General features: G+C 40.5%; 1 protein-coding gene across 1 annotated transcript in view; it reads right to left on the reverse strand.

Moving 5' to 3' along the window:
• The window catches only part of ARMH3 (armadillo like helical domain containing 3), a 118,622-nt gene that overhangs the window by 74,023 nt on the left and 31,984 nt on the right, over positions 1–12,615 (reverse strand). Inside the window, 5 exon segments of the mRNA XM_033149858.1 lie at positions 4,523–4,611; positions 7,202–7,262; positions 8,652–8,721; positions 9,495–9,560; positions 11,492–11,550. Of these exon segments, the coding sequence (XP_033005749.1) occupies positions 4,523–4,611; positions 7,202–7,262; positions 8,652–8,721; positions 9,495–9,560; positions 11,492–11,550 (345 nt within the window).

Raw genomic sequence — 12,615 nt, forward strand, 5'->3', positions numbered from 1 at the left:
CAATCAGCCAAGAAAGCAATGGGGTTTTGCCAAAAGGGAACTGGGGATATGTAAGTGAAAGCGGAGGTGTGCCTGGCCACACAACACCACAGGCAGAAGAAATGCCTGCTGTGAATGGATACTCTGCAATCTACCACTGAATGTAATAAACTGTGCTAACACCTACATAGTACTCTACTTTAAAAATATGGACATACAGAACTTCAGTGAAGGCAATACAACTCTTTTAAGTGCTAGGTTATCAACACCCTTCATAACATGGGTTATCCTGAACAAATGCAGCACTTGAAGTGGCACTGATTGATTTGATTTCTATTTTTTATTCCAATGTTTGTCTGACAAATACACTTGATACTCACAATACAAAATGTGTGTTCTTGGCGCTGGAGTAACAAAGCTGTTGTAAAGGTCATGCCACCACAGATCAGAACACCCCTATCCAGGCTAGTCAAAATGATTACATATTTTTTATTCATTACAATTGTTAATGTTGCATTTTGACTTTTTAAAAAAGCCTTCAAATAGTAAAAAATTAGAAGGGGGAGTATGAAAAAATTAACCATGTAATGTTCTGTGATTTAAATTGTAAAAACCCTATAAATTTTTAATTAAAAAAAACAAATAGTAAAAAATTATAGAACTACATAAAAATATTATTATTGTTATTTTTAAAAACACTATTAAACACAGATAACATAAACATAGCAAAAATAGTGGATAGCGAAGCATAATTTTTAAAAAAAATTGTTAAGGAAAACGGTATTAAACTGGTACCTAAATGAAATAGCATTATATGTCTCTTGAGTTTATCTGGAGCAAGTATTTCAAAGATGGAGAGCTACTACTAAAAAGACTCGCTTCCCAGCTGTCATCCACCTAATTTCTGACAAGGAGGACACTGGAAGAAGGGCCTCTGAAGCAGATCAGATTTCAAACAGGTTCATAATTAACAAGTTAATAATTACCCTCATCCTAATGTTTGTTTGTTTTTTAAATGTTGTTTTCATTGAAAGAACGTTGCTCCATACAAACGAAGACAATATTTGTACAACAACAAAAACAAACTGTAGGTTTGGACATCAGACATCAGGAAAAGGACAGGGTAGAAAGTTACAGGACAAATCTTACACTACATCAAAATGAACCATTATCAAATACCAAAAAATAGGGTGAAATTAACATCTATGTCAATAAAAGACAATACACTGATACTGCATAGAGATTACTCAGCGTAATCCAGGAATGAAAATCAAATAGAAATAAATTATTCTGAGATACATAGATCTCTTATCTGACATAATTAATTTATGCCGGAAGGTTACCTCTCCATACCTTCCCTTTCTACTCTCAGTGGGAAGATGGGTCTGCCATTTCCACTTATGTACTCAGACAATCACTACTAAATGGTTAAAAATAGGTATGTGAGGATACATTGAGTGATCCGTTTCGAAGTACAAGCTTAGGATCCTGTACAGGAAGACATTGCAAAATTTCCCCACATTTAGCCAAGGCTATTTCCCAGCATGCTTGGTCAACTGGGCACTCCCCATTGAAAGCATCCACTTTCCCACATTGCTTCAAAGACTTAGGGCTTCGGGTCCAAGCTGTTTTGGCTGTACAGAAGCACTAACACTTTGAATTATGCCTGTAAGCAAACAGGCAGAGATCTTTTCACAATGAAAAGATGTGTTCCAGTTAACTGATTAAAAACAGGAAAGCTAGACAGTTAACATTTCCAAACAATCTTCATACAATGCATTATGTTGGGGATGCCAACATGTATGCCCTAGGCTAGGGAAAGTTCAGCACACACACACACACACACACACACAGAGAGAGAGAGAGAGAGAGAGAGAGAGAGAGAGAGAGAGAGAGAGAGAACACACACACACACACACACATACAAGACACATATTGGCCTGGTTTGGCCATGCCAATCTTGATCTGCTAAATCATGTTGTGCCCGCATGTTCGCTCCTTGTCCCTTTCACATCTGGCTTCAGAAAAATTATCTTGGCTTCTTGAGCCAGTCTCAGAACATCTGAACTGGGAAACTGTGACTTAAAGACTCCCTCCAAACCAGAATATGAAACCATGAAGGCCCAGGCCTTCCGAAGTGAACAGGAAGTTGCATGGGAGGCTAGTATGTCCCTGATCACAGCTACTGTCTAAACATGTGGGGTTTGCCCCAAGAAACCTTTGTACTGCATATGCTGATCTAACTTTCTTTAGTTGTATGACACTGTGGGGGCTTTCCTTGCAGCTAAAGCTGAGGGTATCAGCCTCACCACCCTGATGTGCTTCCTTTATGATGACTTAAGTAATGTTTCCCTGTTGGAGTCTTCTGAAGAACAGAAAGGTAGGGGAAGAAGAAAGTGGAGCAAGAGAAGAACAAACTTTGTGTGGGCGTGTAGAAGAACAGAATGGAGATACACAATAGGAGACAGATCTGGTGGTTGAAATACATAAGAAGAGTTTTAGGAGCAATGAGCCAGTGTTTTGGCAGAATGCAGTAGAAAAGAGGAACTCACTTTTGACCTGAGCAAAGGCAGGAAACAAATTGGAGAGCCAACAGGAGAGGATATCAGGAAGCCTTTAGGATTGTATGTTTCATGCCCTCTGAGCAGTATTTTTAGAAGCTGTATGAACACCAAGCATATAGCTCCACTGGTGTGTATACGGTAAATGACAACTGTAAGTGGATTATTCATTTCAAGAATGACAAGCACTAGCTAATGGTTTGGTACTTCTCCATATGAATCAGTCTTGTCTTTAAGTGCAACTGAACAGAGCTTGATGTTACACATGTTCCAAAGCAGCAGCCCCACAAATCTGCCCTCCCCCAGCAATGCTTAGAAATGCAAAATTTGTGATATGCAAGTTCATACCAAGCGGCAGCAAAAAAAATAATCAGGGTGAGAGAGAAGGGGAAAGCTCTCATAACGTTCAGTGCCAGCCACAGCTCTGACAAAAGGACGACAGAAATATTGCTAATTCGTTAATAGAGAACAGATATATCACCCTCTGTAAACCTAAAGGAGCCACATGTCACAAAAAGAAATGTAAACTGATTGAGGCAGAATCAGATAACAGCAGCATTTTCACCTAGCTACAGTTAGCCATAGAGGTAAGACTGCTAGCCATCTAACAAAGCTCTGCTTTAAGAACAATTTAACACAGCTTCCCAACTGCCCTTCCCTAAAGAGTTTCATTGAGTAAACCAAGCCATTAGCTATTGTTCCCAGGACATATAATGGGACTGGACCATTTCTTTAACACCTTCTTTATTAAAGCATGGAAACTTTTATGGTGAGGGCACAGTTAGCTGTACTCAAAAATTACTTGCCAGTCCCACTTCCAGGCACAGAACAGTAAGGCAGAATTAGAAGCTAGACAAACCCATCAGCTCAATCCTTTTCATCCTCCAGAGGCAAAAGTCAGTCCACTGCCTGTCTATTAAGTACTGCTATGCCCCATTTCCAGCTCCAGCTGGAAATGGGGCATAGCAGTACCATAAAGAAGCAGCTGGACCATAAAGAATGTTGATCGCTGAAGAATTGATGCTTTTGAATTATGGTGCTGGAGGAGACTCTTGAGAGTCCCATGGGCTGCAAGAAGATCAAAACTATCCATTCTGAAGGAAATCAGCCCTGAGTGCTCACTGGAAGGACAGATCCTGAAGCTGAGGCTCCAATACTTTGGCCACCTCATGAGAAGAGAAGACTCCCTGGAAAAGACCTTGATGTTGGGAAAGATGGAGGACACAAGGAGAAGGGGACGACAGAGGACGAGATGGTTGAACAGTGTTCTCAAAGCTACCAACATGAGTCTGACCAAACTGCGGGAGGCAGTGGAAGACAGGAGTGCCTGGCATGCTCTGGTCCATGGGGTCACGAAGAGTCAGACACGACTAAACAACAACATACCCCATTTCAGTTTAAATCTCCCAGGGCAGAGCTACAAAGGGCTAGTATGGATACAGTAGCCTGATACAAAGTTCTCACCCCACTGCCATTCTTTAATATTCAGGCAAACCTGAATATTACCTGCCTTTCTCCACCCCCAGCAGTAGCCAATGATGAGGAGTAGGAGTGGGGATTGCGTAATATGACATCAGACTTCAAAGTAAATCTGTCTGAAACTTACAGGGACCAAAGGGAGAACTGAACTTGGAAAACAGCACCCACATGTTAGGATCACACCTATTTCTGCTCTAAAATTTAACAGCGGTTAGAACAGATCCTATATAGAAACTTCTCACCTGATATGGAGGAAGCAGGACCTAAAGAAAACCACTCATACAGCTTGATTTAAACAGCTACTTCTCCTGTTCCTTGTTTCCCCACTATTATACTTCCTGGTGTAATCATGCTTTGAAAGATACATGACAATTGTATTAATGGGCAACACGCTTCAGTTATTGTAGTAATTCTGATTCAAGAACAACAAAACACCAAGCTTGCGAAGGGACAAGAAGGATAAACTGGTACTGGAAGAGAGGCAAGCAAGTAAAAAAAATTACCTGACCAGAGTTCCCTCCAAGTGTAATGAAGCCTCACTCTGCATTTCTTCTGGTAGCAAAGCAGCTTGTGCACTATTTGAATGCAGCGTCTGGAGAAAACAGAGAGGAAAGCCTAATGAAATAAGCAGCATGTAATTGTGATATACAGTGTAGGAACACTGGCAAATTTTCAAGAGCCAGCTGCATAAAAGTGATATTGTTATTTAATTTCGGAATTGCTTCCTCAAAGGCATATCAAAGTGATCTCACCAAACAAATACAAAATTTCACAATACAAAAACAACATATATAAAACAACTGCATATATAAAAATAGCTACCAATTGCCCACATAATGTGGGATGTAAACACAGAGCAGCCAAACACAACACTCCTAGAGAGGACATGAAGGTAACTCAGTCCTCCAGGCTTAACTTCCTGTTTACCTGGACTGAGTTACAGGAACCAGAAGTAGGTGTGGTCTTACCTGGGAGGAAGATCCCAAAGAAGACTCTCCTTTTTGCCTCATCCTTTGAAGAAGCAGCATGCTATCTCTCAGCCTGCAGCTGAGAGAAGCAGGGGTGAAGGCTGTTCCCTTATGGAAGCAGCTTCACTGCATGTAAATACATTTATCTAAGTTTGTCTGCCTCCTTGTAGCCTGTACTGTGACTCTTGGATGTACGTGAGTAAACACTTTTATATCTAATAATCAGTGCTGTTTTGTATCCTTACTTTTAAGAGGGAACAAGGGGAATATACCAGGAATATAGCTGGCTTAAGCAAGCCTATGCAAACGTTTTCTGCTGTGTTTTAAAAGGGAATGTAAACTGCTAAGTTTGGAGCTTGCTCACACAAGCTGGGACTGAGATATATAAATAATATATACTCATCCACATTCCTAAACATTCCCACACATAAAACAATTACAAATCAGTACATATATAAACACAGTTAAAACCATTTGGAATCCGATACAGATATTGCGTCGAATAAAAATCTCCTATTGGAAAGTTGATTGGAAAAGGGAAGTACTTAACCGACACCAAAAAGACAATGAAGATGGTGCCTCTCTGAGTTCCAGTGGATAGCTGCCGCTACACTACAGACCTCCTTATAAGATGCTATCTTCAGGATTCCCCCTTGTGCAGAATGTAGGGATCAGTTATATTTATTATTATTTCAATATTGTGTTTATATCGCACCTGTCCTCCAGTGAGCTCAAGGTAGTGCACCTGTTCCACCCCACTCCCATTATATCCCTGCAACAAGTCTTAGTCCGGCACTCAACCACCACACCATACTGGCTCAGACTGCTGGGTAAGGATGCGACTATGTTTTCAGTATCCTCATCCCCAGCTGTATATGGCCTTTTTCCACCCATGCCAGCACCTTGACCTTTGCCAATTAGGTACTGGGCTGTCAATGGAATTATTTCAACAGCCCATTAGTATGATGGTGACATTCAACCGAAGTGAGCTGTCATTTTCTGCACTAGCTGCAGCTTCCAGTTTAACTTCAAGGGCCGTTCCAAAAAGAGCTACATCCACATACAGGCAGCACATGCCTGACAGTTGTCAGGCTACCCTGGTCCAGAAACAGTTGTAGCTGTCTGATTAGTTAGAAAATGTCTCTCCTGGCCACTAGGGTCCATCTCTGGTGACAAAGAGAGTAACCCCACACTACAAACCTGCTCCTTTGGGAGGAGCACAACTCTGTCCAAAGCAGGCAATTTACCAATTATCTGGACTCAAAAACCAACCACTCACAATGCCTGTCTTGCCAGAATACCAAGTCAGTTTCTTCTTACCCAGACCACCAACTAGTCCAGGCATTGATCCAGAGATACACTCTCCTGATTCAAACGCTACTGAGAAATAAAGCTGGCATGACACCTTGTACCAAATCTCTGAGGGACCGCCTGTAATGGATTCATAGAGATGATAGGATGATAACCTGCAGATAATACCCTGCAGCACCACACAGCACACTTGCCAGGAGGCTGAAAGATAATCACTTCTGAGTTCTTCACCTATTGCAAAGTAACAGTAACACTTTTTTTGTAAACAAATGCATTTGTGGGAAATGAAGCATTATAAAGAATTTGACTAATCTCCCAATCTCTCACAATACATAAAGGTTAGATGCTGTTGACATCAAAAATAAGCTTCAAAAGAATTTTGAAAGAGCTACATATGATAAGCTCATACCAAGAACAAACTTAGTTGGTTTCCAAGGTGCTACTGGAAGGATTTTTTTTAATTTTTGTTTTGTTTTGACATATGATATATGGTTCTGATAAGCCAGGTAAAATGAAGTGGCTTCTTGCATGCACAGGCATCAAAGCACTGGTCCCTCCCTTTCCTTTTTGGCCTTTTATAGGCCATTAGCACTGTGTTTCACCATCTCTCCTGGACAATGCTTCACACACTTGCCTGGTGTTTCGAAATACTTCCAGCTGAAGATTTTTGCTCTTGTTATGTTGATTAAGTAATTTAGGAAAACTCACCGAATGGGAATTCGTTTCAATTTCAATTTCTTGGCACATTGAACAAAAGCACGACTCTTAGGGAGTTTCCTGAAATTACCTCTCCCTACCTCGGGGGGGGGGGGGGATCATTCTGAGTTTTTTAAAAAAATAAAAAGCCATGCCTGTTAATGCGTTAATAAATGCCTCAATATGCTTTAGTCAACTATTACTTACACATAAAGATCCATGGGAAACTCTTTCATCATGTGTGTGATGATAAATTCTACCATCAGATCTAGAAGGAAAGGATACAAATATCATGACAAAATTATGACGAAGACCTTGGACTTATAACCAATTTAAGTTTTCATTTCCAGATCATGAACTTGCACTGCCTAGTGTTAACATCAATGCAGGCATAACACACTATGATTATGAGCAGCGGGAAAGGACCATATGGAGAGTTCTGGCTGTGGTTATTCTCTTTTCCAAAAACCTGAGATGATACTAGTGGGAAATGAATGCCTTAAAGGCATGTTTGTGTATGCCTTTCAACTTCCAAGCATCAAATCCTTCAAACAGTTGTCCAACTTTCCCCTTGTCATCCATATCAAAAGCTACTTTTGAGGGCTAGAATTCTACTTGCCACCTGTGGAAAATTCCTGCAAAAAACAAGTTTCAGAAATTTGCTGTGACAGGGGGCCATATTTCTTTTAGACTAGATAATGAGATACAAAATGGTGCCTTACATCTATGGAGCATGTTCCAAAGCACAATATATCTGACAGGGTCTCAATAATAGCTTAAATTGTTCCTGTGTCACTGAGTCAATAAAGTCTAATGGCATCACACAGTTTCAGAAATATTCAATTTCTATTTCTGGCCTTGAGTCAATGTATTCCAGAGTGGACAAGGTGACCCAGACACTTTTGCCAATATTTGCCTGTCTTTCCTACCAATTTTCAAAGAACTGTGGAGTAGAGCGGAACCTAAAGAATTCTTATATTCAATTATCCACACCGGCTCATCCAGCCTCTTATTTAAAGTCGTCAGCAGTTAATTTTATTTATGTGCAGCACTAATATGTTAGATTTTAGCGCATTATCCAGCTAAGGAAAGTTGGCAAAACAGTATTCCATTAGCTTCGGAAACTCTTTGGAACAAATGTGTTCCATTACTCTGTAGCCAATTTCAGTTAAGATTTATTTCTAAAGACTCGCTTTTCTCCTTGCCCAAAGTAAGTACAGTAAAGGGGCAGGCAGAGAAGAGGCAAGAAGATGCCATATTGGTAAATGAAATACATTTCAGAATTAATGCCTAAGTGGCAAAATATTGAGGAATGCTCTCCTGAGGGACGTTCGTCTGGCACCTTCATTATATACCCTTAGGCACCAGGCAAAAACATTTCTCTTCAACCAGGCCTTTGGCTGATTAACATCCTATACCCGTTTAAATGTATTTGTGGGAGGAAGTAGGGGGGTTATTGGTTTGTCTGGGTTTTTTTGTTCTTGTTTTGTTCTTATGTATTTTATTTTTTATCTTGTATTTTCATGTTGTGAACTGCCCTGAAATCTATAAATGTAGGAGGATATACAAATTAAATAAACACACACACACACACACACACACACACACACACCAATTTTTGGAATAGCTGCTGACCAAATCTAGTAAGTACACTTACCCAGGACAGCGCAAACCAGAGGCCGACAGGGAAGGTTCTTGTCAGCAGCTTTCTTTCTGTGTCTCATAGGCTTCAAAACACATGGAGATAAAATAGTCATGTGGCATGGAGCAGTGACACCCAAGATACATTATCTCAAATGCTTTCCAGGCAAATAAAACTGCTGCCCAAAGGGATGGCTTTCCCCCTCTCCCATTCCACGCAGTCTCATTAGTCACTTTACTGATTTGGCTGTAAGCAAAGACCAGGGTATCTGTAGGCTGGGTTTTGGATGGCTGTAGCTCCTATTGTGCATAGCTGTCAACCCTCCCTGCTGTTTCCCAATGCTATAATAAGGGAATTTCCTGCAGAAAAAGGGAAAGGTTGACAGCTATGCTATTGTGTCCTTCAACACAATGTCCATACCCATCACTGCTAGAGAAAAAAATACTGAGCTAGGTAGCAGATTTTCATACAATCATTGGCTATAATGTTGTATCTACAAGTCAGGAAGAGAAGCTTTTCACATTGGTGTCTGAAGTTAAGCAGCCATGACAGAAAAGACATTTTTATGCATGAGCTAAATAGAAATCATAAGTGACCCCATGAGAGATGTGCATTTTTGAAACCTTATGTTAATATGGGTCTTTTCAGGATTAATTTATGATATTCTAACACAATAGAACTATATTAGAACTGAAATTCTGTTCAGTTACCTCAGTTATTTAAACATATTATTAATGCGTACTTAATCCACATTAAGTAGGTTTTCAAATATTTGGAAGCATCACCATGAATGAATGATACCCAATTTAAGAGTCCACCCCAGCATGGTAAACCAAGGCATTAATGAGAAAGACTCACCATTCTGTGGAGGTTTACTCGAAAATTCATGTTATCATCATGCAGAAAAGCATTAGCATACTGGTCCTATTAAGGAAGAAAAACACTACAGTCATGAAAGGTAGCACAGTCATGAAAGGTAACACTTGCAAAACCGGCAAGTAAATATTATACAGGTAACTACTGGTAATTATCAGTCTTTTTATTATGTTTTTAAGTGTGCTTTTAAATTATGCTTTTATGCAGATTCTCCATATGGATAACTAGCTCAGCTCAAAAACCCCACAAAAAACTGGATGCATTTTGTTGCTTCCTCCTGATGTTCATCTTAGCAGGAAACTGTCAGGAAAATTGTAATGCACTCTGCAGAATTCACAAAGAAGCTTCTTTACAGTAATGCATATAGAAAGCTTTATGGCGACATTCCAATGGACTCATTGTCACTGGAATTATTACAGCTTGAGCTGCTGGAAGATGGCTCAGCAGCCTCATTCAGCTTTCATTTTAGCTTCAATTCTAAATTAAATCATGTTCTATGTAACACAAGTATGGCAGCAAATTTGTTTTCCTTGAATTCCACAGTCAAACATGCCCTGGTTGAAAGGCAATAACTCTGTCTTCTGCTACCTACATTCCTCTCAAGTAAGCTTAGGTGATAATCACAGCAGCTAATTGCTGAGGTTTTTTAAAATAAATAAATGATTATGATGATGATGATGAAATTGAAATAATAGGAATTCATGGGGTCTTGAAATACCACTTTAAAATCCAAGATTCTGGGTAGCATTGATGCAGAATGAGCTGCTGTAGGGCAAAAGGGTCTTGCTCTGATGCTAAACAAAACAGAACCCCAACTATTAACAAAGATACTTTTACCAATAGAAAAATGGGACTCCTCTAGGAGACTGGAAAGCACCAATGTGTAATCATGTACAGAGAGGGGGGGGAAAGTATTTGATCCCCTGCTAAATTTGCCTGTTTTCCCTCTGACGAAGAAATGACCAGTCCATAATTTTAATGATAGGTTTATGCTTTGGGGGTGTTTTTCTGCTAAGGGGACAGGACACCTCTTCACCCCATCGAAGGGACGATGGACAGCACCATGTATTGTCAAAACTTGGGTGAGCACCTCCTTCCCTCAGCCAGGGCATTGAAAATGAGCCGAGGATGGGTATTCCAGCATGACAATGACCCAAAACACATGGCCAAGGCGACAAAGGAGTGGCTCAAGAAGAAGCACATTAAGGTCCTGGAGTGGCCTAGCCACTCTCCAGACCTTAATCCCATCAAAAATCTGTGGAGAGAGCTGAAGGTTCGAGTAGCTACACATCAGCCTCGAAATCTTACTGACTTGTAGAGGATCTGCAAAAGAGTGGGACAAAATACCTCCTGGTGGCCACCTACAAGAAACGTCTGACCTCTGTAATTGCCAATTAGAGTTTTGCCACCAAGTACTAAGTCATCTTTTGCACAGGGATCAAATACTTACTTCACTCATTATAGTGCACATCAATCTCTGACTTTTGTCTTCTGGGTTTCTGGGGGTTTTCCTGTTGTTATTCTGTCTCTCACAGCTACAATAAACCTACCATTAAAATTATGGACTCGTCATTTCTTCGTCAGAGGACAAACGGGCAAATTTAGCAAGGGATCAAATACTTTCTCCCCCTCACTGTATCACTTCCTAGTTGACCTGTGTCAAGTGCCTTCTGCAGAAGTATACACACATACATACGTGTGTGTGTGTGTGTGTGTGTGCGCGCAACATCTGGGTGTAACAAGTGATCTCTCACGTTTACTGCTCCAAACATTCAGTATCAGAATAAAAGTAATGGACAAAAGGGAATGATATGTTTGGGAAGCTGACCATCAGCACGTGGTTAACTATATTTACCGCATTAGTTATCATTTGACTTCCTAAAGAAAGGAGGGCTAGGAATGCAGGCTTAGCGCCAGTTCACAGGCTAGAGGCTAATGCATATGTAAATGAGATACAGGACACCAGCAGTGGGGCTTACCTCTGCTATGCAGGTCAAGATAATCAGACAGAGCTTGCCACTGTGGAGCCGGTGTTCATCTGCAAATGAAAAACAGCAGGTCCCACATGAGCCACTTATACCTTGGTGTGCCAAAGGGTCAGTATGTGAATCAGGAAGCAGAAAAAGCAGAGCAAGAGGTGAGGCATCAGTAGCATTTCAGCTCTACGCTCAAAGTTGTTACCCTAGAAACTGTAAGACCTCCAAAGGTCTGTAATAAAGCTTGTGCTATTAATCCTGATGTTGGTTTCATAGTCTCTTTTTACATCTTTGATGTTAATCTTTTCCACTGTGTCTATGTAACACAGCCACTAGACTTACTATTAGTACAGAAATACTTCTTGTCCCAGAGCCTATCGTTAAGGTGGGGTAACCTGTGGCCCTCCAGATGTTGTTGGACTACAGCTCCCATCATTCTTCTCTTCCCTATCCTCATGCCTAGTTCTGGAACCTTTTTTCTAGCAAAATAGCACTGGAATTTAGGTCTACTAAAGGCTGCTAGACATGATAGCTATAGTCTACCTTCACAGTCACAGGTATACCAGATGCTGGGAATCATAGGCAGGGAAAGTGCTGTTGCACTCAAGTCCTATTTGCTCGCTTCTCATTGGCATCTGGTTTGCCACTTGGTAGACAAGATGGGCCTTCATTCTGATCTAGCAGTATCATCCTCTTTTGGCCTTGTAAAGCCTTGTACAATGAGATGGATTTTCTGGCTAACAATGAAGAGCCTTGAAGAGTGGTGGGCAGCCTTGACATGGACCCAATTGTTAACTCTGCTCACTTGGGACAAAAAGTCATTTAAAAAAAAGATAAACATGAAAGCCTCAAAACTGTGGGTAGCTTTGGACATCATAATAAGCCATCATTTATCATGACAGGAACAAGCCAAAGGAAGCTATCAGATCACATCTTATGTCTTCCTCTGATGCAACTATAATGAGGAAATCGGAAGTTGTTGATTGGCAGGGGGTTGGACTGGATGGCCCTTGTGGTCTCTTCCAACTCTATGATTCTATGATTAACTGCAATCTGCATTATGTCCAAATCCAAAACTGTGATTAATCTCAAATAAGAATTGTTCAAACAAGGTAGCTTATAACCCA

Source organism: Lacerta agilis, chromosome 5, assembly GCF_009819535.1.
Source record: "Lacerta agilis isolate rLacAgi1 chromosome 5, rLacAgi1.pri, whole genome shotgun sequence".
Lineage (NCBI taxonomy): Eukaryota > Metazoa > Chordata > Lepidosauria > Squamata > Lacertidae > Lacerta > Lacerta agilis.